This window comes from Nasonia vitripennis (genome assembly GCF_009193385.2).
Source record: "Nasonia vitripennis strain AsymCx chromosome 3 unlocalized genomic scaffold, Nvit_psr_1.1 chr3_random0004, whole genome shotgun sequence".
In the NCBI taxonomy this organism is placed as follows: domain Eukaryota; kingdom Metazoa; phylum Arthropoda; class Insecta; order Hymenoptera; family Pteromalidae; genus Nasonia; species Nasonia vitripennis.
Window position 1 is genome coordinate 2015799 of NW_022279623.1, and position 25624 is coordinate 2041422.

The following is a 25624-nucleotide window of genomic DNA, read 5'->3' on the forward strand; positions in this document are numbered from 1 at the left end:
TTGTTTTAAATAAAACGTGTATTTTTTATTCGTCATGTTTAACAAAGTATAGGATCAATTTTGTACATAAGAGAGTGCTTACAAACGAACTTATAGGAGATAATCGTACATTGTATAGGAATAATAAAATAAAATATGGACAATACTATCAACAAAATTCGGAACTAAACCTGCGCGAAGCGAAACTTCATGATTGCGATGATTTTCTTTAAAAAAACAAGAGAGAACAAACTGTAATAATACTTTACGCGCCTGTCTACAACCCTATCACACTCTGCGAAAAATCCTAATCAGAAGAAACGTCGCTCGTGTGCCTACGGAAACGGAAGAAAACAACGCGTATACGCACGTACCGCAGACGCAGACGTATATATATATTAATATTCAATAGAAAGCACCTTTCACGAGACACGTATGACGATAATAATGATAATGATAACGCGCGCTTTTTAAACATCCGATGCATTCTGAGCTCACTCACTGGCGTCGGAGTTGTTGTGCAGCGGTGTGCCGTTGTCGGGAGTCGTGGCACCGCTCGCGACCGGGTGTGAGCCCGGCGACGACTGATGGATGCCAATGGGCGCCAGTAGTCTACTGCTCGGCGACGAGGAGGCCGGCGGTGGTGGCGGCGGCGGTGGCGGAGGCGGGCTCTCCTGGCCGACGAGTAGACTCGCCGGCGAGAACCCGAATAGCTGGGATCACTGAAGCCGCGGCCAGTAGTTGCCCGCCAAGTCCGGGGTCTGCGACGGGATCTGGACCGGGACCGACACTCCTGCCGATATTACGCCTGCAATCATGCGAGAAGAGACAAGCGTGTCTTCGGTTATTATTGTGTTTATTTTTATAAATTTTTGTTTACGAGAAATCACGAGAAATACAAGAGGGGCTACAGTACAGAGCTATATATGACTTTGTGCGCGCATCATCCTCTTACATGCGCCGGATTTGCACGCCCACAATCTAACGCGCCGGTTAATGGAATGACTCGCTGCGGCCGGGGCTGCATATCGATTAGAATTTCAATTGGATTTGGATAAAGCAAAGTCTCTCCCTTCCTCCCTCTCTCATTCTCCCTTTGATTTTTATCCCCTCTGCTGTGCGCGTACTGCGCTTCCTCGAAATAATATTTTTAAACAACGATCGCGTATTCGGACTCGCAATCGAATCGGAAAAATGTTGTTATTTTTATATAGAGTAAAACCAGACGCGAACTGTTTGCATATACGCGGAAAAGCAAATGCATGGCTTATTCAGCGAGAAATAATCTATGCGCGCGAGCTCTCGCATTTTTCGAAAAATGCAATTTTAAAAAGAGCGCCCTCACAAAAAGCAGTTTGCAATAACGCGCGTATGGCGCACGAAGAATTCGCGTGTATACACTACCCTCTCTCCCTCTCCGTTTATGAAAAACGAAAATAAAAACCGGCAGCTCTCGCGGGGAGAAAATAAACATCGGAATATTACAGCGCGCTTTTAGCAGAACCGAGCGCGTAAACGCAATATAACGCATCTCACGAAGACGAGCCGGGGTGTACCATGCACACATAACGCCATAATGCAAAGCGCGCGCGCACAATGCGTGCGCGTGTGTGCGCGTGTGTATACGCACACGCGGAGGCATATACCGCGCGTGTACAAGAGCCCGCGAAGAGTGAGATAGACTAGTAGCTCCCTCCCGTATTTCCTCCCCTTTGGGTTCGCACGTTATTGAGCGCTCGCCCAGCCGAGGCGAGACCCAACCCATCCACATCCTCCGTTTCGCCGTATAGTCATCCCTCTCTCTCGCTCTCTGTTCTATAGCCGGCTGTGTTGCGCGCGTCCGCGAGAGACAGAGAGATGCAATGCCGTGGAGGAGAAGCTGCAGAATCCGCAGCCAGATGCGTGTATAGGAGCGCGGAGGATATCGGGAAAAAGAGACTATGACGATAGAGATGAGAAGTAGAAAACTATAGCGCGAAGACTAGTAGGAGCACAATACACGCGGAGGGACGAGTATAGCGAGGATGCGGGAAAAAGTGACGAGGGAGAAGAAATGAAATCGAGGGATAGCAGACGCGGGGGTGTGAGAAAATGGAAAATTCGCAGCTCGAGCTAGAGAGAGAGAGAGAGAGAGAGAGAGAGAGAGAGAGAGAGAGGGACGAAAACCGCCGAACACCGAGCTTTCTCCTCTTCCGGCGCCTCTCCTCTCTCCCTCTCAGTTCTTCAATTCAGCCCTACTGCTCTCGGTCGCTCTCGCCATGCTAGATTTGTTTTAAAATCCTTTTACAATTCAAGCTCTCTTCCCTCTCTTCTCCTCTCCCTACTACGTGTAGATTACGTGCGAAGAGACTCGACGGTAATCCTCCCGCTTGTTTTGCGCCTTTTTCGCGCCCTTTTCGCGTGTGTAAATATACACGCTCTCTACGCTATATAGCCTAAAATCCGAAGTGGAAAGTACCCTTTTAAGGCAGACCGTTTATTTTTCCTCGCCTTATCCGCGTCTTCGTATAGCTATTCGGAATTGAATTACGACGATTCCAATGCGCCTTTTTCGGATACACACACGCGTGCCTCTCTTTCGGAGATTCGAATATTACAGTCTCGGCGGCCCTGCTCGTGGTGAATTACGGTCAAGAATGCGCGACGAGGCGAGAATTTGTTTAGCTCGAAATTCTCTCTTTCTCTCAACGGCACTCGAATTCTCGGGTGCGCGAAAGTTGCGTAGGCTGATTTTCAATGCGAGTGTTCTCCTCGCGCAAACAATAAATAATGAGTGTGTACGGAGTGCACTCGCGCTCAGGACTATGCTCCCGCGTATGAACAAAGTTTATATACCGCGCGAGAAAGTATACGCGGCGCTTCTTATGCATCTTCGAGTACTGTCTAGGTAGCTGCGTGCGCATTTTCGGACAGCTCCAAATTTTTGTATTCCCCACGACATACATATACCTATATATGCGGGCATAGCTATTTACGATTTTTTCCTCTCCGTCTCTCCTGCAGCCTTTGTTTTCCCGCGCTGCTTTTTCCCTCTTTGATTAATCTATTTACTCGGCTTTTCCCGGAGCCCCAGAATTTCCCCGTGTTTTTTTCTCCTTCCTTTTCTGCATCGCGTGCGCGCGAGCGCGGCGAAGTTTATAATGACCCACCTGTTTTCACTGGCGCCGCCTCGAATGCAAGCTCGCTATACATAGCAGGTGAAAATATGGAATGGAAGCTATAGGCGCGATTTAAATTTCCCGCGCTTCGGGCCCTGCATATAATTGCGAGAGGGAGGATGCGCCGCCGGATCGAGTAGAGATTGGTTCGTTTATTTCGGCGCGGCTTTTTTCCCATCCTCTGTTCCGCTGTCATTGTTCGTGTGAGCTTTTTCGGTCGCGGTTTTGTTGCACAGAAAAAAGGATGCTCGCTCTTTTCATCCAAGCCGGCGTTTAATTCGAGCGACAAGCCTATGCACCTAATGACGAACGAATGTTGCGTCGCGCTAATGGCGATTGGATTTCAAATTGCAGCCGCTATTGTTCGTACTTTTTATTCGCATTTGTGTATAATTGGACCGGAACAGTACCGTCGATTCGATCATCGTTACCTTATTCTCCATAACCATTATCACGCTCAATTAAATAGCGGAGTGTCTGGAATATTATTATAATGGGCAGGAGACTCACCGGTGGCAGAGGAGGTAGTCGGCTGATAGGGCGCAGAGCCGGGCCCCGCGGGCTGACCACCAGCGGTGGTGGGGGTACCCGGTCCGTGGGAACCGCCCGGGATGCCGCGGTGGGGCTGCGAATGCGCCGCGGCCGACTGATGCGCCGCGTGAGAGTATGACTGCGTGAGCGAGTGCAGAGGCTCGTGGAACACGTAGGCAGGGTAACCATCGGCCCGCTGCTGCAGACAACTGCCGCCCATCGAGCCGCCCAGACTGCTCGTCATCGAGCTGAAACACCGGGTAAACGAATAATTTTTAGAAGCACATTCCTGAGTAAAATGAAGATTTCTAATATAAGTAACTGCGCGATTCTCACCTGTAAGTGTCGGGCATAGTAGCGATGGGCTGCGGTATCGAGGAGTACATGGCGTTGAAGCCGGCGTTGAGCGGTATCCTGGGGGTGGCGGGTGTCGCGGCTGGTGGCCCGGAGTTCGCGTTGCCGCTTCCACCGCCAGCGTTGCCGTTGCTCGCGCCGCCCACCACCTGGTCGACGGCTGCTCTTCTTTGGTTGCGCAGCTTCTCCTCCCGGCGCCACTTGGCTCGGCGATTGCTGAACCACACCTGCGAACACCGGACAAACCTCTACGTCACGCGATTGTCTAATAACGATATCGGCTAAATTGTACTGCCAGGCACACACGTATCTCCCACTCACTCACTCGTCGAGTTGCTAAATTACACCGGAAAACCCGTCGGCTCCGCTATAGCCGAGCTTTGGCTCCTCTTTTTTCTTTGTTCGAAAGGACGGGCTCGCAAGCTCGCTCTGCTAATTGCGATCGAGCGGTTGTCGCAGACGGGAAATTCAGTTACGTGTACGGCCCTCCTTCGTCGCTCGACCTTTTCGACGCGAGCGACTATGTTATGATGGTAAACGCGTCGAGTATGAAATTTCACTTCGCCGCGCGAATAACGTTGCGCTGCAGCACAACCGGCGTAAAATCAAAATAACGCTAGCTTTTTTCTCGCTGCGGCGATTCTTTATTTCACTTGCAAAAGAATTTTCCCGTCAACCGCGCGCGCGTCAGGCCAGTCGTCCGTAAACCGTCAAACCGTATTTACATCGAATTTAAATAAAACGAAAGTCATCGAAAAGTCAACAGCGCGTCGTATATTTTTCGGAGGATAAAAGTCCGCGAGAGGGAAAAAAACAAAAACAGCCGGCAGCTGCAGCTGCGCGCGAAATTCGCATAGCCGAGGAAAAAAATAAGTCACCGCGATTTCGTGCATTAACCGTCAATAAAAAGCCGACAAAGCGATAAAACATCGTCAAACAGTTACGCCGAAGCATAGACAGAGCGAGAGAGAGAGAGAGAGAGAGAGAGAGAGAGAGAGAGAGAGAGAGAGAGAGAGATAGAAAGAGTTGACACACACGGGGGCGTAGCTCGCCTCGATTGTTTTCGGCTTTACCGTCGCGGTTTTCGCCTGGCTATACACACACGCGCGCGCGTGCATCGATCGCGCCGTCGATCGGATGCTCGCAAGTTTACAATTGTTTTGCAATCGCGCGCGTATGTGTGTGTGTGTGTGCGGAAAAACGCGGCGTTCTCGCTCTCGCTGTTCAATCGTTTACAGAGGGACTCGGAGAGAGAAGGCAAATTGCTGCAGCAGATGGCACGACACGAGAGATAACTCGGCGGGACTTTTTAGCCTGGAGCGCGCGCCGGCGCTAACAAGTTTTACGCGTAGCTGCGCCGTGATGCCGAAGCGTTATATATACTGTAGGGGAGGGTGGGCTCCACGACAGAACGCTGTTTCGCACGGAACTATTTTCGAAGAGTTTCTTTTTTTTCTTCGTCGCGCTGTGACGTTATGATTAAAATTCCGCGCGTTATTCTTGCGCGGTGTCGTATACTTTTTGAAAAAGAGTCCGACGCGTGTGCGGGGATGAAAAAGTGTAATCCTCTATGTGGCGTTCGAATTCCTGGTCGTCCATTTATCTTCCCTAGCCGGCGGCGGCAGCGGCGGCGCGTCTCTTCCGGGGGGCCACTCTGATCCATAAATCGATGCACACTGGCTTTATTGCCCCTTTTTATGCCCGAGCCAGTTTCCAGCCCATTAAGCGAGCAATGAAGGCGCGCGCGCGAGCACCGGTGTTAAATCTCGCCCCTGCCGCCTTCGATCTCTCTCTCTCTCTCTCTCTCGCTCTCTCTCTCTCTCTCTCGCTCTCTCTCTCTCTATCTCGCTCTCTCTCGCTCTCTCTCTCTCTCTCTCTCTCTCTCTCTCTCTCTCGGATCCTAAAAATCTTTTGACGCACACCCTGCCCCGTGTGTGGATACGTGCTTCTTTTTCTCGGCGATACTAATTGCCCGATTTCGTACGTACACCATTCGGAGTAAGTATAAGTATACCCTGAAGTTGAATTTACGGAATTGGGTTTCGGACCGCGGTCACATTTGGAATCCATCGCGAGGATCCGCGTATAAATTAGCATACGGTATATAGAGTAACCGAAGCCGAAAACAGCAGCGACCGCATCGAAAAGGATCGCCTTACTAGGCCTCTGCATATAAAAGTCCGTCTGTTATGCATAGCATGACATAATACAAATAACCACGGGGCACACACGCATACATAAAATAGAAGCCTTCTCCAGGATTTCGCGGCCCTCTCCCAGCGCGGAGAGATGCGAAATGATAATCGCGCGCTCCTCCAAAAGGGCGCCCTCCGCTCTTATACGTATACGTGTACACGCACACACAGTATGGATAGTCTGAATGGCGGAGTTGGAAGAAGAGTCGGCGAGTTTATAGTGTGTAGGTGCGGCGCGTTATATAGGTAGAAAAGCGGCGGAACGGCCAATCAGAGGGCGAACCTCCCGGGGGACGAGGCGACGTTGCCATGGTTGCCCCCGCGCGCGCGTCCGAACACTCTCTGCTGTGCGCGCTCCCTCTTAGGCCTGCGCGCGCCAGCCGCGCTCTACTTTGTACTTATATATAGCTCTATACTCGCGTGTGTGTGTGTTTTATTCAGGCGAGTTTGAACCTATACCGATACGTTTTCTTTTTCGAAGGTCCTCTCATTTAAATTTCATTATTCTATTCATCGCCGCGCGTTCTGCATCTGACCAAACTCTGCTTTTTCCACTCGACGCTTCTTCGAACCGAAGCAGTATGACGATTGGACTAACTACGAAATCCACAGAGATAGAAGAAAAGGAGAAGCTTGAAAGTGTTATTTCTTTCCCAAGCTGGAATCCGAGGTAAAGGACGAGCGTGGCTAGAGCAGCGAATATATATATATAGGATACGCGCGTGATGATATAATGACGCGAGAGCCAGTCGTGCGTTCGCTGCGCTTCCACACCTCGTCGCTTCCGCTCTCCTCTCTCTGTATGTACTCTGCCTTCCGCGCGCATTAACACCAGCGCGCATACTGATGTATACAAACACGCGCGCACCTATATCGACGCGTCGCAGTTTATGCGTGCTCCTCGCGCTATATTCGCTGTATCTTCTCTATATGTTTGCCGTCGACGAGCCATATTTCCGCGATCGATTTTCGAATCGGCAATTTTTTTCCATTTTTGTAAAAAAAAGTGAGCGGACGAGCTTTCTCCCGAAAACAATCTCCCAGATTACCGGAGAGCTTTCTTCGTTTTTCCATCGTCCTCTCTCGCTCTCTCCTTTGTTCCTCTCTCTCTCTCGTCCCTCTCCACCGACTGCGCGCGCGTGCGGAGCAGCAGTTCGTCCGGCGCCCGCGCTGCAGCGGCGGAGTATAGATGTATTCGCCCTCCTCTCTCACTCTCTCTCTCTCTCTCTCTCTCTCTCTCTTCGGGTTTCCTGCACTTAGCAAGATCAATACCAGCCAACGAGGCTTGAAAACATGCGTCAACATGGTCTTGCACACGCTGTTTGCGCGTCCACATAACGCTGCGCGCGCTCTCCCGAACTTTCCCTTCTCTGCTACACCGAGAGAGGAGAGAGTAGAGAGAGACCGGCCACTTTGCAAACCTCCTCCTCCCCCCGCGTATACACCACAGATTCACGCGACTATACGAGAACGAGTTGTATATACTGTAGCGGCGGCGCTTACCTATACACCGTGCGACGTCCAAACAATGTCCGACAAGGCTGCGTATAACATATTAGCTCATGGTCCGCTCGCGCGCGTGACTATGCTCTCTCTCGTCCACCGCTCGCGTGTGTATATTAATTAAAATAATATCCGACGACATATCGCGCGCATATGCGCGAGATGTTCGACGTCCCTCAGGTGGGCCGTTGTGTACACACGCGCTGCACGTGTGTGTGTGTGTAGTCTCACGCGAGCTCCGCTTGACGCTGACCAGCAGGGCGTGACGAAAGCTGCGGTCGCGGCTATAGTCGCCCCGAGGTGACTGCTGGCGCGCGGTTTTGTTGATTAGTTTTTTCTACTCCCTCTTCTCCTCCTTCTCCTCCGCCCTCGGTGTGTACCTACCCGCGCTGCTATTGTGCATATACCTATACGCGTATACCCCCGCGTCGCTGTGTTCCCTCGCACGAAAATTTTGCTATTGCTTTTGTAATTTCGCTCCCGGTGCACCTGCCCTCGCCGCGCGTTTAGCAGAGGCTTTTTGTTTTGCTTCGTTACGACTTTGCGCGAATTGTGCGAGCATTACATTATTCCTCGATCCAATGCGGGCTGACGCAGCGTGACTCGTACTACTTGTAAGAAAAAATCAATCCCGGCATTCGGAGAGCACGGAGCGGAAGGTCGTGTAATACACGTCCCAGTGACTCATAAAAAATTAATGTCAGCTCCTCGTCCTCTCGGCTTCGGCAAACTTTCCTCTCTCGTCTCTCGTCTTGTCTCGCGCGCGCGCACGAGCTTCCCTCTCGCGCTCTATCGCGCGTCAAATCGCGCCTCGGCGTCGCTGCACACTCGAGTGTAACTTTGCGCGCTGGAATCAGTCGCTGCAGTCGTTTAAGCTCGAACCTGCCTCTCCTTGATGAAGAAAGTGAGCGCAGACCGCACCACGAGTGCGGTCGGCGAAGATTTTCAAAGAAGTTCATCAACTTCGGGAAAGTTCGAGCGGCTGGATTTAATTTTTCCCGAGTGCGGCCGCGGAGCGGTGTATTTGAAGCGAAGCCAAAGTCTTCGCCTCGCGCTCGACGCTAAATCCTTATCTTCTCACGAGCGCAATTTGTCAGAGCACATTCACGCCGCACATTCACACTCACCTGGATACGTGCCTCAGGCAATCCAATCTTCTCGGCGAGGCGTTCCCGTGCAAACACGTCTGGGTAATGCGTCCGCTCGAATTCTGCAAAACGAAACAGAGGTCGCAACAAGTGCTTCGTTATTCTCGACCATATGGATGTGTGCTTGTGGTACGGGCTGGTGCGTGGCTGAATGCGCGTGGCGCTATCGTCTCGTCTTTTTCAGAAAGAGAGAACACACGGATCCTGCGCACGCACCTCTGTACAGTCGTGCTTTTTCTACGGCTCGCTTTGAGAATACTAATGTTTTTTGTATAAAGAACTCGCCACTAACCTTTCTCGAGACTGTCGATCTGCTCGTTGGAGAAGGAGGTTCGATTGCGCTGGAGCTTCCGTTTTAGCCTCAGTCGAACTTGCGAGTCTTCGTCGCCCGATGAATTGTGCTCCGAGTTTCCGTCGGACGTTGTCTCCTGTTGGTGCGACAAGAGCGATCCGGTGTCTGCAACAAGAATTTAAAAAAATCTCCTTCAAATCGCCGCGCTTTTTAACATCAAATAAACCAACGAGCTCATCCACTCGACCCCACGTACGATAATTTTTTTCGCAAAGCCTCCACCTTACACCGACGGTAAAGTTATGCATCCGGTTAAATCGATTCGCCGGGCGAACGAAGCTTCAAAGCTGCATCGGCGACACGAGCTCGTTAATGGTGATATGCAGCCGTGCGGTCGTCAAAAGCGAATTATCAAAAGAGCGCACGCTGAAAGAAGCTCCGTGTGTGTAGGAAGCTCTCGGTGGTGAGCTTTCACGGAATCCAGCGTAAGAAAGCTCTCTCTCTCTCTCTCTCTCTCTCTCTCTCTCTCTCTCTCTCTCTATCGTGCTGCGCGTATTTCCGAGATTTTAATCGATTTTACGGATTACCTTTTCGCGATTTCCGTCGGCCGATGTAAATTTGCCCGTGGGATATTCAGCTATGCAGGAAAAGTTCAATCGCGCTTTGCGCAAGCTCGGCGGAGGGAATTTTCGAAAATTTCGACGGTATTGTCAAACTCTTGCGACGAACACAGACAGACAGATAGACAGAGCGAATGCGGGGAGTGAAAGCGAGACAGTCGCGATTACTTTCCGCCTCCGCGCACCGAACCCTCGCGCTATTCCACGTCCCTCTCTCATTCCGTCGGCCGATCCCTCGCGCCGCCGCTGCCGCCATCTCCCTCCGCTCGTCAGCTGCTGTACTACATAGGTCTATATCTCTCTCCGCGCGTCTATCTCCGTCTCTTCGGATCTGCAGGTCGCCCTCTTCGGCTTTACTTTCATTGTTTTTAGTCGCTCCGCTCTCTCCTGCGATAGAATTCCCGGTATCGCGTCTAGCCATTTTCAATTTTGCAAGAAAGTACGATGCAGCGAGAATTGACGATCGATCACGAAATACATATTCGAGGAGAAAAAGAAGCGCGTGTCGTTCGATCGTTGGAAAAAAGAAGAAGAAAAGCTTCCCGAGTGCGGCTATTTCCGGCTCTTCATCCCCCCGATCGCTCTCTATCGCAGTCTCATGCATCCATTTTCCTCTCTCTCTCTCTCTCTCTCTCTCTCTCTCTCTCTCTCTCTCTCTCTCTCTCTCTCTCTCTCTCTCGGATTCTCTCCAACGAAATACCGACAGCCAGCGAACAGCAGCAGCCCCAAACACATTCGGTCCCCCTCAATCCGCAGTAGCTCAATCTCTCCCTCCCTCTTCCCGACTTTCTCTCTCTCTCTCTCTCTCTCTCTCTCTCTCTCTCTCTCTCTCTCTCTCTCTCGCTCTCCCCCGCGCCGTTTCCGTAGGCCGCCCCCTTTCTCGTCCTTTTACCGTCCGCCGCCCCTTTTCCTCGCGTGTAACGACCCTCTTCGATCTCTCGCACGCGCGCGCGCAAGCTCGACGCGTCGACGGCAGCACCAGACTCTCTCTCTCTCTCTCTCTCTCTCTCTCTCTCTCTCTCTCTCTCTCTTTCTCTCTCTCTCATCCGTAGATTTCTCACGGCTGTGTATAGCTCTCTGCTCGAGCTGTCGGGAGAGAAATTTCGCCATTTCGAGGTTACCGGGACGACGAGTTTTGCGCGCGCAGGAGCTGAGTACAAATGAAAATTACACGCGGTTTACGTCCTGCGTCGCGTTGTGTATACCTATAATGAGTACGTAATGTTGTATGCGAAAACGGACTCATTAATGGCCGGACATTCGTCCGCGCGTAAACGCAATTTAATATTCAATTTCGGCGCGAGTTTCAAAAAGGATTAAATTAATATTTCCCTCATCGTATATATTTCAACATGAATATACATGCTCGCGAGCCGCCGAAGAGAGTTTATACCTGTTAATGGCACGCACATTATATGAGCATTCACTTTATTAAATCAAAATTTGAATTTCGACGCTGAATATGCAATAAACTGCGGCGGAGGCCGAAAAATATATTATCCCGCGTATAGTTCATAAATTATGACGTTTCCGATTCGCCGCGCGGCGAGTTGATTCGAGGAACTATAAATGAATACGTTATTATCGCGCGGTGAATCGGTCAAAATATTAGCTACCGCTAGCGTATAAGCCTCTTTTCGCTACGCATAGGCGCAGATATACTCGTCGCGGCGAACTAATTTAATAAAAGTCCGATCTTCGTATACTAAGAACTGTCAGGTCCGAGTGTAATCCAGCTACCTACTTTTCGAACGGCGCGAAAATGATACATTCGTCAGCACCGCGTTATAAGAACGCAGGAAAAAAATTCGTTCACAGCACCAGTTTGAGAAGTTCTCGATCGTTTCGCACAATCCGAGGCTTCGTCGCGCCCGATCCCGCGTGATTTGAATAATTCAATCTAATGTGAAGAGTAAAGCTGCGCAATAAGACACTCTTTCTGCAGCTTTCCCTCTCTATACTCGTCGCGCACTTAACTCACTCGCTCGCTCTCGACATCCTTTTATTTTTCCAGTCATTATCTCTGACCCTCGCGCCGTCGGTTATTTTTCTCTCTCTCTCTCTCTCTCTCTCTCTCTCTCTCTCTCTCTCTCTCTCTCTCTCTCTCTCTATCTCACTCTTCGCATACGCATACAGCCGTACGTGGCGCGCGTTATATACGCGTGTATTATAAGCCGCGCGCTCTCGGCGGCTTTCGTAATCTGCCTATTGAAACGTCGCCGGCGCATCTCGAATCGTCATCTGCGGCGGAGCCAATCTGTGTCGCAATCTGAGCCGCTTCGCTGATTTCCGTGATCCTATTAGTCGAAGGCGATTTGACGAGAGCGCAGGTATTTTCCCTCTCTCTCCTGTATACACATAACACGCACACATGGGCCCGTAAGCTCCTCGAGAGCCGACGAAAGATGCGCGCCGCGCGAACGGCCAGATAGATAGAGAGAAAGAGAGAGAAAGAGAGAGAGAGAGAGAGAGAGAGAGAAAAAAAAAATCTTATCCCCTTGACATCCCGACAACGGCAGCATCACGTACCTGTGCGCTTGAGGAGCGAGTCGTCGCGTCCGTGGAGCTGCGTGCCCGGCAGCAGGGACTGTCCAGAGCCCGGAGTCGCCGCACCGGGTATGCCGGTGGCCAGCGAGTGGTGCGAGGGCGTAGCCGAGTACCAGGCGTGCGGCCAGCCGGCGGCCTGGCCGTTGAACATGCGCAGCTTGTCGTAGACGCTCTCGGCGCCCTGGTGGGCCTGGACCGCCGCGGCTTGCTGCTCCTTCTGCGAGGCCAGGTTGCGCAGCACCCTATTGATCGACGAGACCTGAAATCAGAAAAGGGATACTCTCGGGATCAGTCGGCTGGAAGTAACTCGGAGAGAAGCGCGCGTACTCTTTTCGGGGAACCTGCGCGCGCGGCGCAGTCGACGAGCCCCGGATTAGGTTCTTTGTCTTTTGTCTTTTTTTTCATTCCGCCTCAGCTGTACACGCGAATATCGTCGGGATGAAAGTGTGAGGATTCGGCAATTGAAAATCCCCGACTCGCGCTCCTTTGTTCGGAAACTGGCTAATAAGTATACAACGAGCGGTTGTTGCCGGTTCGCGGTATCCAAGGAAATCCGAACCAGATTACACGAGAGAGCGTACAATAATAAAAAATAACTCGACAAAGGCACTCGAGAACCAGCCGCGCACACGAGGTCAAAGGACATCAAAGCAACGCCGCGCAGCTAATTGTCAGTATAGCGATAAGGTAACGACTTGAGAAAATATAAAAAAGGATTTCGCCGAGAGTCGCTGAAAAGTTGAGGGGCAGCCGCGGACAAGAATCACAGAGCTCTCGGAGGCGGAAAAATCCGCGCAGGCTACACTCGCGTAAGATTTATGCATGTTTTCCTTGGCGAACGGCCAATCAAAGAAGAGAAAGGAAGCCAATGTATAGGTATACGCAGGCCGCGCACCACAAAGCCAGCTCGAATTCAAAGGAAACCGCGAGTTGCGAAGCGTGCAGGAGACGACGTTCCGAAAAATTATTGGCTCGGGCTTTACTCTCATCACACAACAATGTCGGCTTTACTTTTTCAACTTTGCGCGTGTAACGAGCTGCACCGTACACAGTGTTCGAAAACTCGCGAATAATTGAATTTCTATAAGGACAAGGCAGCTTTCAAATATACTATCAAGACGCACAATTGTCCATCTTTCCGGTTGACTCTGCAAATTTGACGGTATATAGTCGTACACTGTATAAGTAATATACTTCTGCGGCCGCGGGAACGAAGTGTGCTCGAATAATTAGGAGTCGCACTCGCGCGGCAACGTATCGGCGACGACATAATGCAAGAGCCCGTCAAAGGAAGATTTCAGCCGAGAAAGTACACGCGGGGCTGGCTCGTTATAACTTTCAGCCATCAGCAGCTGTGCGAGAAAGCGGCCATTGGTTGCCGCTCGCTCGACGCTTTTCAAGGTGAAGACGCGCACACGAGGCGCACTGAATGCGGGAGCCCGACGAAAGCGTTTTATGTAAATACTAATTGGATAACGCTCCGGACTTTCACTGCACACAATGCTTCGCCGCTCTTTTTATTTCACTCAAAATTCTAAAAAGTATACGATCGCGTTCGTGCGCCAATTTCCAATTAGCCTGCAGCGCCGCGCCGACTTCCGCGAGCGAACAAACAAACAAACAAGCGAGCACAAGCAGTCGATCAGCCGAACGAAACGAGAAAAAAAAGAATCGAGCGACGACACCAAACTCCGCAGCCGCAAAACCACAAGCCCGCGTGCGCGCGCGCGATCATCGCGTCGAAAATCGTCAGCCGCGCGCCGAAAAAAGGCGATAGAAAACAGGGGTAAAAAAAAGAGCGAGAGAGAAAAGCCCGAGCGAAAATAGTACAGAGCTCGCGTAGCCCGAAATCCCCTCAAACATCGCTCGTCGGCAGCTTCGGCGCATCCTAGCGAGAGAGAGAGAGAGAGAGAGAGAGAGAGAGAGAGCGAGAGCGAGAGTATATAGCGCCCGGCCACAGGCGCAGGAGCCGTTGCAGACCATTACACGCGCGACCGGACACGAATAATTGTGCAGCACGCTTAACTGATCCCATTCAGCCTGATTCCGACGCCGCCGTCCGCTAGTCTCTCTCTCTCTCTCTCTCTCTCTCTCTCTCTCTCTCTCTCTCTCTCTCTCTCTCTTTCTCCTGTGTGTGCGTGTGTCTGTGTGTGCGTGTACGCCCCCACCTTCTTTATAGAGGCCGCCGCGCGTACCAGCAGCCCCCGCGGTTTTGACGCCGCAACAGCGAGGCGCGGATTCGTATAGCTCCGCACTGCGGTACACGCGAGGAAAGTTCGGTTTTTCGATTTTTTTACGTCACACATATGTACGATGCGCGGCGCGGCTTCCAGATCAAAAGGCGAGGAAAAAAAGGGACAAGACGCGAAAACAAGAGCGGCGAGAGTAGGGGGGAGGCAGGCGAGGAAGAAGAGAGTCGATTTTCCGGGAGCCCGCGCGTCTATAGTCCCGCTGATTGATCAAGGCGCGGAGAGTTGGATTCGATTCGTTCCGACGAGCCCTTGCGCGTACGTGGGCTTCCCCTCTTACACACACACACACACACATAGCTCCCAGCACAGATAACGCAACTGCGTGCGAGCGTCGCGTGCCTCTATGCGACCGGCAAGACTGATGTGCCGCTGCGGGCTCCCTATGCTTCTTCTCCCCCTATACGCACCTATACATGCGCGACAGTTTTGTCCTCCTATCGGAATTGAATGGGACGATAAAAAGGCGCGTTTTACGCAGGCCGCTCGCGTCCTTTGCATATACCGGATTTTTTCCTCGCGAAGAGTTTTACAGGTAACATCGATTATTCGTCGGGTATTTCGATTCTTCCTGCCGAGACAAGCGCGCAAGCCTTTTTTCCATCAGAAGCGCCATATACGAGGCACGCGATGGATTATAGTCCCGGCATGGACGCTGGACGCGACTTAATGGCCTGCTTCGGATGCTAGCAAAACATGGGGGGCGGCTGTGCACACAGAGCGTCGCCCGCAGAAAAAAGGCGGAAAAAGATGTTTGGGACGAGACGCACGGAGGATTCGCCTTTTTTTCTCTCCAGGCCGACCGGACAATGTCGAGTCCGCGTAATGGACCGATTACTCCCGGCCGATCGCATTGACGAGACTTTGATTAGGGTCGAGTGGCCGGATCCGACGGGTAAGTACCCCCAACAGCCGGCCGATAAGCTCCCCCCTCCGCCGCCCCCCTCTCTCCTATGCACTCGTTGGATGCGCATAATACTCTCTCTCTCTCTCAGCGGTTTATCGATGAGCGCGATCGAGAGATGCCTGCCTTTGACGCGTATACACTTCTTCGGGAGGACGAGTAGCGTTGTCGCGGTTACACCTACGATTTGCGTCGTTGTATACGAACTATGCGCGTGCCGCAAACTGCGGACGAGGGTGTATTTCGTAAATTGTCTCGCGGAATGTCATTCTGGAATTCCCAAATGAAGAACTGAACGAGTGCTGTTGGATGCTTTGAAAAGTGGTATTAAAATCTGTTTGGTGATTTTAATTTGAACTATAGTATCGATGTATCCGTGTAAACTGTTGTTATACGCAACGAATAATCTGATTTTGTACTGGCCCGTTCGCCGCATAAACTGCTATATAGATATATTCGGTTCGTAAAATACACCCTGACATAGATAAAACAACGGAACGAATACTGATGGTCGTGGCGATTGATATAAGTACGAAATGGCCGAACAGTTGATAAATATCACACGCGAAAGAATTTTTTAAATGATAAACAGAGATACAACTTTTGCTGTAGTCATAAAGCTATTGCTAAGTAGTGAATGATAAGATTTGATTTTGTATGAAAAAATGTTGTAATAACTTACGCTGGGTATGTTGTCGTTATTGCAAACGCCCTCCTGCAGTAACCGGTCGCGAATCTCCCAGGCGAAGATCGACGGGCACTCGCGCTTGTAATCCGCTATCTTATTAACAACCGGAGTCGTGGCGACGCGTGGCTTGCTACCGCCAATTGCACGAGGCTTTATTGAGCCAGTCTCGTAGTACCTGCAACAACGCAACGAGAAAATATTTCATCTCAAGCTAGAGTATGAGTTTTAGTTTAAATAATAAAAAGTGTGAGCGAGAAACCGACCTGCCGAGGATCTTGGAGACGCAGCCGTTGCTGACCTGGAGTATGCGCGATATGTCGCAGGGTCGAGCGCCGCTGTGCGCAAGCTCGACGATCTTCTGCCTGGTGGAATCGGGCAGTGGCCTGCCGTTCACGTAGACGCCGCCGAGCTGGTTGACGCCACTGTGACCCGCAGCGGAACAGCCGAATATCGAGTTCTGTCCCACCATCGAGCCACCCCCAAGGCCCCCGCCGTGCATCAGGTCTTCTTCTGGAAGCAATGACAAGTGCCGGTTGTAATTACAATCGATTACAATCATCGAGTTATGGAAATTTCTCTTGAGCTTCGAGTGTTGCACCTCAGCGCGAAATTGCATACGCAATTATAAACGCTCGCTTAAAACCGCAAAGACAGAAAGCGAGAGAGAGAGAGAGAGAGAGAGAGAGAGAGAGAGAGAGTGCGTGGCAGTACACATAAAAGAACAGCGAGGAGAAGGAAGCCGACGAAAAGGAGAGAACGAGCGACAAATTGCAAAAGCGGTAATAAACGCAGAGAGTGCCGCCCACAACGCGCGTACAAGGGGCGTCGGTAATAATTTCTCTTCCACTTAGGCGCGCGCGCAGCGACGACCTTGTTGTCCCCCGGAGTTGGCGAAACGCGCGTGCTTGCACGTGCTCGCGTCAAAGAGTTCTAGCTCTCCTTTGTGCAGCTCCGCGGCTCCGTGGAGGTCCTCGACACGTCGTCGCGCTGGCGCAGCGCATTAAATACGACTTGCAATTAACGAATTTAATTAATCTCTGCTACTTTTGTGCCTCGCGCCCCGACGCGAGTATAACAGTAGCAGCGACTCATCCTTTTGTCTATGCCGCGCTGTGTACTCTACAGCTCGACGCGTTGCATCGCGTGACGTCTTACTCAATTTCCTCGCGAAATACAGTTGCGCTGCGATATAATTACTTTTCCCCGTTTTCACGTGCCGCGTCTCGGTTAGCCTTCGGCAACTGGTGCAGTCGCGTGCGACTGTATTGGAAATCGAGATGGTTTAATAAAGCGGCCGGCAGAAAAGTGCAGGATATAGTGTAGCGGTAAATTCTAAATAGGTTCTCTTTTTCCGTCGTCTCATTCGGCAGATCGTTTGTCCGCAAGTATACACAACGCACAAAGCAGCGCGCGCGCAGCAGCAGCTCTCTCGCGATCAAAGATAGTCCATAACGTCGACTTTGTGAGGCATTATGTCCACGGCGATCAAAGCGACGCTCGTCCTTGTCAAAAGATTCTTTATTACCGCGCACGCGCTGCTCTCATAGTGATCTATATACCTATACACCTATATACGGTGCACCGTGAATATTTACTCGACTAAAGGCGCCAACTTTATAATCGTTTTCCCTTTCTCTCTATCGTGACGCGTTTTTGCCTCCATTCAGCTCTCCATATTGCTTTTTCTCTCCTTTTTATCCCCATCTCTCTCTCTCTCTCTCTCTCTCTCTCTCTCTCTCTCTCTCTCTCTCTCTCTCTCTCTCGCTCTCTCATCGTCTTGATTCCGCGGCGGTCTCGTTCTAACCGATATCTTTCCATCCATTTTTACCTCACTCGAATTATCCGATGACACGGATTTCTCTCATCAGCGGCGAGCAAAACATCGCGACTATCAATGGACAAAAATTCATCGTCGTCTAGGAAAACAAACGTGGCGCGGTGCGAGAAAAAGGCGAATCAAGCACGTAGACGTCGTTGTAAAGCTCTTTCTCTCTCTCTCTCTCTCTCTCTCTCTCTCTCTCTCTCTCTCTCTCTCTCTCTCTCTCTCCTTCGCACAGTCAAACGCTCGTCGCGCGCGCACAGCAGGTAGGTACACAGAGAAAGAGAGAGAGAGAGAGAGAGAGAGAGAGAGAGGCAAGCAAGGCGCCGGGGCACACGCTTCTTTATTTATAATTTCGCGTTAATCTACGAGCGACGCGAGAGCGCGCGCGCTTGCAAAGGCCGCCGGCACCGCCGCCGTCGCCGCAAAGTGAGGCAAAAAGCTTCCACTTGGCTGAGCGTGAAACGGGACACAGATTAAATCCCATCGTAGTGCCGCTGCTGCTGTGCCTGCACGACGACGACGACGACGACGTCGCGCGCGCGACGCCCCGCCTCGTTCCATCCTGCGGCCTCACGGCGTTTTGCTCTTTTCTCGCGCAGCCTTTTTCCCTCGCGTGCTGCATCTTTTTTCTCCCATACTCCTCTGCTACTGCTGCTGCGGCTTTCCGTCGCACACAGAGCGCCAGCGCGGCCCTATGCGTCTCTCGCACATTCTCTTTTCCCGCGGACTCTTATGCTATACACATATACGCGTTCTATGCTATACTCCGGCGCTTTTTTCTGCTCTCTCGCGCATTTCGGTTCGTTCCGTTTTTCAGCCTCTCGCGCTCGCCGCGGCTGTGCGTGTTTTCATCTCGGGGTACGTATAAACGAAAAAATACGCGCGCTAGTTTTTGTTTTCAACTTTTCTGTTGCGTGTTCTATGCGCATCTCGAGCTGTGTTATACGGGGCGATGATTATCCTCGAACAGAAACAAAATATCACTGCGAATAATACAATACGCGCGGTAATTACAGAAGTGTCCTCGTTGCGGCAGAGGCTGAATAATCGATGAATAAAAACGAGAAGAGCTGTGTAGTAAGATAAAAACGAGTGTCGGGCTGGAGGGGTGAACAAACAAGATCGAAAGGTACGCCTTTACACGTCGATGCGATAATAAAGAGCGCGGAACAGCGGGCGCACGAGAGAGAGAGAGAGAGAGAGAGAGAGAGAGAGAGAGAGAGAGAGAGAGAGAGAGCGCAATAATAGATAATTAGATCGCACGGCAGCCACGGCTGACTCTATATAAATAAAGCCAACAGCGACACTTTACATTCAGCCATTGAGGGTAACGCGCGACGATTAGCCGAATATCCATAGCTGATTTTATCCGTTTTGACCGCGGATTGTTTGCTTTAATTTATCGGAACGGGATTATAAATACTCGGGCGGGCGCGCGTGCATGTTCGGGGAAAAACGATCGCTCTCGTTACGGAGTTTTGAAAAATGCCAGAGTCGGAGCGATTATACGAGCGCGCCGTAATAGGATGAGCATTGATTCGTAATTAGGATTATATGGGTATACCATACGCGGCAGGTATTCATTTACGAGGACTTTTGATGGTGCATAGGCAGGTCAATAAGCCGAAATATGCATCATGCAATATCGTTAAACAAAACAAAACGTCGAGATGCAACCTTTTACACCGAGCGATAAAGGACGAATTTCGGCAAATTGCACAGCAAGAGCTCCTCACAGCTCATTTCTCACCTTAAACTAACTCGCGCTCCTTCCGGCTCCGCACGGCGCGAAATTGCATTCGCGAGCTCGCGCGCCTAACGAGCGCAAATTTAACTTCCCTTTCCGCGAATATAACAGCGCGGCAAAAATGAAGCGAGAGACAGCACTGCTGTACACAGTGGACTATATATACTCACACACACACACACACACACACACACACACACACACATATATATATATATATATATATATATATATATATATATATATATATATACACGCGCCAAGACTCGCGGAGTTTCATTTACGCGGAGGCGGAAGCGCGCGCGCGCGACGACGACACATCAAAGATGGCGCGCGCGGGGAGAACATTCTCTAATGAGTTGAATCGCGGTGAACGATGCTCGAGGCGTTCTCCCTCTCTCTGGAGTGTCGAATTCATTAACGGCGTGTTGCGCGCTGCAGCGCGACTCGCTTTGACACCTCTGCTCTTCTGCGGCGTACGGCAGGAGGTTACATTCATTATAGCGCGAAATTCGCAATCTGCGCGCGACTGTGTGCACTTTTCATTGTTGCGCTGCACGGCGCGATGGTGGGAATTTCGAGGCGTGAATTCGTCTCGTCGTGGACTACTTTCAATTCATACAGAAAACAAAACGCCTCTAGAATCTCGGGGCGTAAGGGCGTTTGATCCCGCGCGCGCCAAGGGGCTTGGTGCCCTGCACACACCTATACTCGTATATATAGGTATAGTACACACATCGGATCTCGTACGTATATTCGCGTACACGCGAGAGGGGCCAAAGAGCCGGCTTATGAGGCGCAAAGAAAAGACGGCTGTATACTGCTCTCGATGCCGGCGTCGACGCCGCGGTTGGATTCGGGTTTTGTTCGGCCGAGGAAAAGAGGACGGAGAGCATTCTATACGTGCCGAGAGCATCGAGGGCGTAATCGAGGGGGAAGCTTATTCTTATAGGTAACGCGATATCCTCGAGGCAGGCGCCACCGCGACATTCCGCTCGTCTCTCTGCGGCGTAATGCGCGCGCGAGCCTATACAGAGCTTTATTATTGGATATAGATTGAAGAGAGAGAGAGAGAGAGAGAGAGAGAGAGAGAGAGAGAGAGAGAGAGAGAGCTGTGTATAGAGAGCGAGCGCACGAGCTGCTTCAGGGAATATGAGAGAGATTTGCGGCACGTGCGGGAAGACGATGCGCCTCGCTCCATTCATTATTGCGCGGATTATCGTGATTTGAACGTGTATGATCTTTCAATGCGGCCTATATAGAAATCGTAAAATCGCCCACGCGCGACGTCTCCGCTTAACGCGATTGAAATCCAAGCCGAGTTACGAGATACCCGCGGCTAAATAAGCCATTAACGACGTAATAACGGCAAAAGGCGAGCTATGCACACTTTTATTCTACGCTTATAGGGTTCCCGAACACGCATAAGCCGGCGGCGGCAGCGAGGGTGTTTTCGACGTGCCGCGAGGTGACAAGGTGCGCGCAACCCTTATACACGTATACGCGGGAGCGAGGGGCTGTTGGCCCGACAGAAGCCAAGCAACGCCGAGTAGGGTTACGGGCTAACTTGGGGCTGACCGCAACTGCTAGCTGCGAGCAGCCGCTCGCGTCTCCATACGCGTCTATACTGTATTATATATGTGCGCTTATGTAACCGTCTTTCGCCAAGACTTGCCCAGACTCTTTCTTACGCTGCGTAATTCGTCAGACCGCAGTAGCCGATGACGACTGTTTAAGAGCGCTTATTCTCTACCTGTTGACAGCAGTCGCGCGAACACTCGAAAGCTCCTTATCGCGCATAAGTAACCGTGGTATACAGTGTGATTTAAGGAAGAAAAAAAAATGAATGTACTGACCTTTGTGGGGCATCTTCCAGAAGGGCGGCTCGGGGGTGGGCGAGCAAGGGTTAGCCACCCCCGCGCCCAACAGGGTCCTTGCCGCGTGCAGCGCCGCCGCCGCCGCCTCCCTGCTCCGCGCTGCAGCAGCGCTCGGCGGGTAGTCCGAAGGACCCGAATCACCTCCGGCGACTCCGCCGCCGCCGCCACCGCCGGCCACGCTAACACAATGCTGAAAGCACATCAACCAATAATACATCATCGAGTGGACTCGCATTCGTATATAGGTATATATAACGCGCGGAAGCTCGACACGCATCGCGTATACATATACCATGGAACTGGCGAAACGAATTTCGCGCGCCGTTGATAAAGCTCCCGAGCGAGCTTTTTTCTCGCCCTCTCTCTCTCTCTCTCTCTCTCTCTCTCTCTCTCTCCTCTCTCTCTCTCAGCGGCGCCCGCGAAAATGGATGACCACTGTTTTCGCATAGTAATCCCGCGATGCCCGAGCGCGCTGTTTTGCATTCCTCGCGTCATCGTGCGCGCCCCGGCGGCCATGTAAATTGATAGGGATTACAATGGCAACGATTTTCATTTTAATCGAATCGCGAGCTTGCGCCGCCGATGCGCCGGCAAACTTTATTGCCCGGCAAAAGCACCGATCCGCTCTCCTCTTCCGCCAACGTATATACGCCTATATGTATTGTATATGTGTATATAAGCTCATGGGAGGGGGGGAATCACACAGCCGGCGGCGCGTGTAATGCGCCTCATAAATTCTTCGGGAAAGCTCCGCGCGTGATTAAGAGCCGAGCGTGTACCGATAATTCCGAAGCCATCGTCGTCGATCTTCCCCGTGATCGAAAGATATACTTGCACTGCAAGCTCGCTACGCTATATGTTATAGCTGAACTTATTTTCCGACGCGGTACATCGTAACGCGGATTACCTATAAACTTTTTTTTCAACAATAATTACATAGCGTAAACAAAATGAGATTTTCAGGAAAATTCGCGGGAACGATGAAAGCAAGAGTCGGTGCGTTTAACGCGAGGACTTTCCTTTACCCGCAGCGTCTCGCCGTTAAACGAGCATATAAGTACGTCGCCTTTTTGGCTCACTGCTAACAGCTTCCGCTCGACGGCAGTCGTCTAACGAAATTACCGTCTCCGCTCTACACGTATATACAGAGAGAGAGAGAGAGAGAGAGAGAGAGAGAGAGAGAGAGAGAGAGAGAGAGAGAGAGAGAGAGAGAGAGAGAGAGAGAGAGAGAGAGAGATCCAGTAGCCGTCAGAGCGAAAAGGGATTCGAGGGCGTCGATGCCGACACTCGAGAGAACATCTACAAGACACTCGCTGTACGCAACTATTTCGCGCTTATACTCGATTTACGTGCGTTTTCCATCAGATCTCGATGGTATTCCGGGATTTTCGAAGCTTACGAAGTAATTATTATAATTATAAGTAATTATTCGTTATACATTCGCCAAGTCGTGAAATTATCAATGCGTGGGCTTGTTAAATTAACGGCTGGCTTTTTACACGAGCGAACGCGGTGCATTGATAATTATTCGCATTACGATAATACTTATCGGATTTTTAGCTTGATTTCGAATTATCATAAATCACCGCGCGAGTAGAGAGCGCGTTTCTGCGAATCGAATATTTGTTTTAGTTTATAATACGAGCGCGCGTTAAGTGCGATATTTCATTGGCTGCATTAATTTGTCGCTTTCTATCGCGCCGCTGCCATAGAATATGTATGCAGGCGCTATGTGGTGTATGTATTTTGAGAGAGAGAGAGAGAGAGAGCCGTTTTATGCGTCGATAGCTCATATAACGTAATTAGATAAAAGCGGACATTATAATAATACGATGTTCCGTGTTTGCGCACGAGTGACAGCCGAACGTTTCGCAGGCTCGCGTTGCCTTCCCATTTATGTGTGTCGGACTTTTGTTGGCAAACAACGGATGCGCGATGCATTTACTCCGCCTCTCTCGCTTTACTGATGTGTCGCGCGCGCGACCAGATGCCCGTCTATTAATTAATTTTCGACATCGGATTTAAATGTTTTCTCATTAATATCATTTTTAGAAATTCAAATTTACCGCCGCACACTGCTGAGGCTACTGCGGAGCGGCGCGTCGGCTTTTATTTGAATTTTAAACAGTCGCGGCATGAATATTTATAAAGCAATAAATCATTAAACATAGCGTACGCTTTATTTATTCAATATATACAAATACCAGTCGTGTGTGACATGCGGCTTTCAATGTAAATTCTAGAAAGCGTATTATTATCGCGCGGGTCTTCGATTTTAAATGCATTTTTACGAGTCAATTCCTCACTTGAATTTTTGCAGTTTTACACGCGTTTAATTTTTATTTTTTTACAGCTTCAGAATTTCACGTGCTCGTCTCGAAAAATGACCTCATTCGTGCGCTATTCAATTAATGGACACAAGAGTACGCAGAAAAGCACGGAAAAGGAAATTTCGTTTGAAAAAAATATCATCTGCAGGTCTCTCGTTTGTACGTTTCTACCATTTTAAACTCCTTTTTGAATATACAATAAATTCAAAATTGAGCGCAATGCGACGGTATAAAATAAGTTTAAAAATAACAAGTCAAATATAATTATTGATTAGTTTATTAAGCCAAGCAGATGACAGAAAAAAAAAAACAAATTAAACGCCCAGTCTCCAAAACCGACGTGACAATCATCATCGTCCGCGCGTCGCTCGGTGTACCCTCTGCCGACGGTCAGTGAAATCCCGCATACTCGTATAAGACAAAGTCCGAAAAGCGAGCGCGCGCTTGCCTCTTCGGATCATTAGTAGTGAAATTTTCCGGGCACAATGGATGAACATTAGCGAAGACAAAGCCGGTAGGCGTGACCGCCGGGAGCATTTGCGAGATATAATCAAGAGGAGATCTTAATCCGGAGGCAGGCGCGCGCGCAGTTTCGAAAATCCGACTTACGCGAAAGAATTATCCGGAACAAGGAGTCGGCGTCGCTCAAGTTTTATGCTATTATCTCATTAATCGTATCTGAGGCTTTCCGGGCACCCAGGTATATATAGATGATGTTTATGTGCGCTAGCTGCAGCTACTGTGCGCCGTGGCTCCTAATTCCCGATCGCTCCCCGTCACGCAGTGGCGCTTATTAACCGTATTACCCGCGTATTCCTCGTAAAGATCTCACATCAGGCTCTTTAAGACACCGCGGGCTCTAAGGCTATTATTTCTGACCGCGACCACCGCATTATGTCACTTTGAATTTCTGCATCGCTTCGAAAACTTTTGAACAAAGAGTGGGAGGCTATTCAACGTTCGCCAGTTCAAAAATAAGGCAGCAAATGCCCGATGTACGTACCGTGTCGAGAATGGCCGTGGTCAGGCCGGATCCTGTCACCAGCTGAAAGCACTAACCGCTGCTTGACGGCGACGAGGGAGATCCAGCCAAGTCCCTCGTCCTTGTCCTCCCGGACGTCGTTCCCTCAGCCTCCGCTTCGGCGAGGCTCGTCTGTCCTTACAATTTTCTCGCACTGGCCGCACTGTTATAAAAAAAACACTCAACACAAGTCAGCTCGCAGAAGTCCCCGCGGCCGCGATGAGGCGCGAAGTCGCAGGAGAAGAGGCGCGACGCGTGACCGCTGAATCGTGAAGCAGTGGATATCCGTCGCGGCCGGTTGAGCCGGAAAGCCGCCGTCTCTCGGTGTTTGAAGAAAAAGCGCGCGCGCGCGCAGCAGCAGCGGCAGCAGAGGAGTTACACTGCAGCAGCGGTATGCGGTGCAGCGATGCACGAGCGAGCGAGAGAGAGAGTGAGAGAAAGAGAGAGAGAGAGAGAGAGAGAGAGCACGTGTGGTGCGAGCAGCGGAGTGCAGTGACGCGTCGCCTCGTCGCTCTGTTGCTCTGCGGTGCGCGGCGCCCGATTGACCAGCGGAGTCTGCTCAAGCTTGCCTGGCTTCGAGCCCTGCTGCCTGCCAGATCCGAGAGCATCTCTCCCTACGCACACGGCCGCCGGCTGCGAGCCGCCGCCGCTGGATTTTC

At 50.9% G+C, this 25624-nt stretch overlaps 1 protein-coding gene across 3 annotated transcripts; it reads right to left on the reverse strand.

Moving 5' to 3' along the window:
* On the reverse strand, window positions 1-25589 carry LOC100118963 (paired box protein Pax-6). Of its 3 annotated transcripts, none has more exons than XM_016988788.3 (10): window positions 24948-25589; window positions 21594-21804; window positions 16432-16678; window positions 16163-16343; window positions 12310-12586; window positions 9161-9325; window positions 8860-8930; window positions 4005-4249; window positions 3648-3916; window positions 1-787 (listed from the first exon to the last, which is right to left on the reverse strand). In XM_016988788.3, exons 2-10 carry the CDS (start codon window positions 21604-21606, stop codon window positions 699-701), a joined length of 1557 nt encoding a protein of 518 aa, XP_016844277.1. In that variant the 5' UTR covers window positions 21607-21804; window positions 24948-25589; the 3' UTR covers window positions 1-698. The 3 variants fall into 3 exon arrangements, with proteins under 3 accessions (XP_016844277.1, XP_016844276.1, XP_016844275.1); XM_016988787.3 differs by having other exon boundaries at window positions 8848-8930; window positions 16432-16675; window positions 24948-25588; XM_016988786.2 differs by having other exon boundaries at window positions 8848-8930; window positions 24948-25587.
* Between the last annotated feature and the right edge of the window lie 35 nt (window positions 25590-25624).

Coding starts and splice junctions, on each gene's coding strand:
- LOC100118963 (XM_016988786.2), bottom strand. Junction 9,326..12,309: donor CTCGCTCCTCAAGCGCACAG/GTACGTGATGCT, acceptor TTCTTGTTGCAG/ACACCGGATCGCTCTTGTCG. Junction 3,917..4,004: donor ACTATGCCCGACACTTACAG/GTGAGAATCGCG, acceptor CCGGTGTTTCAG/CTCGATGACGAGCAGTCTGG.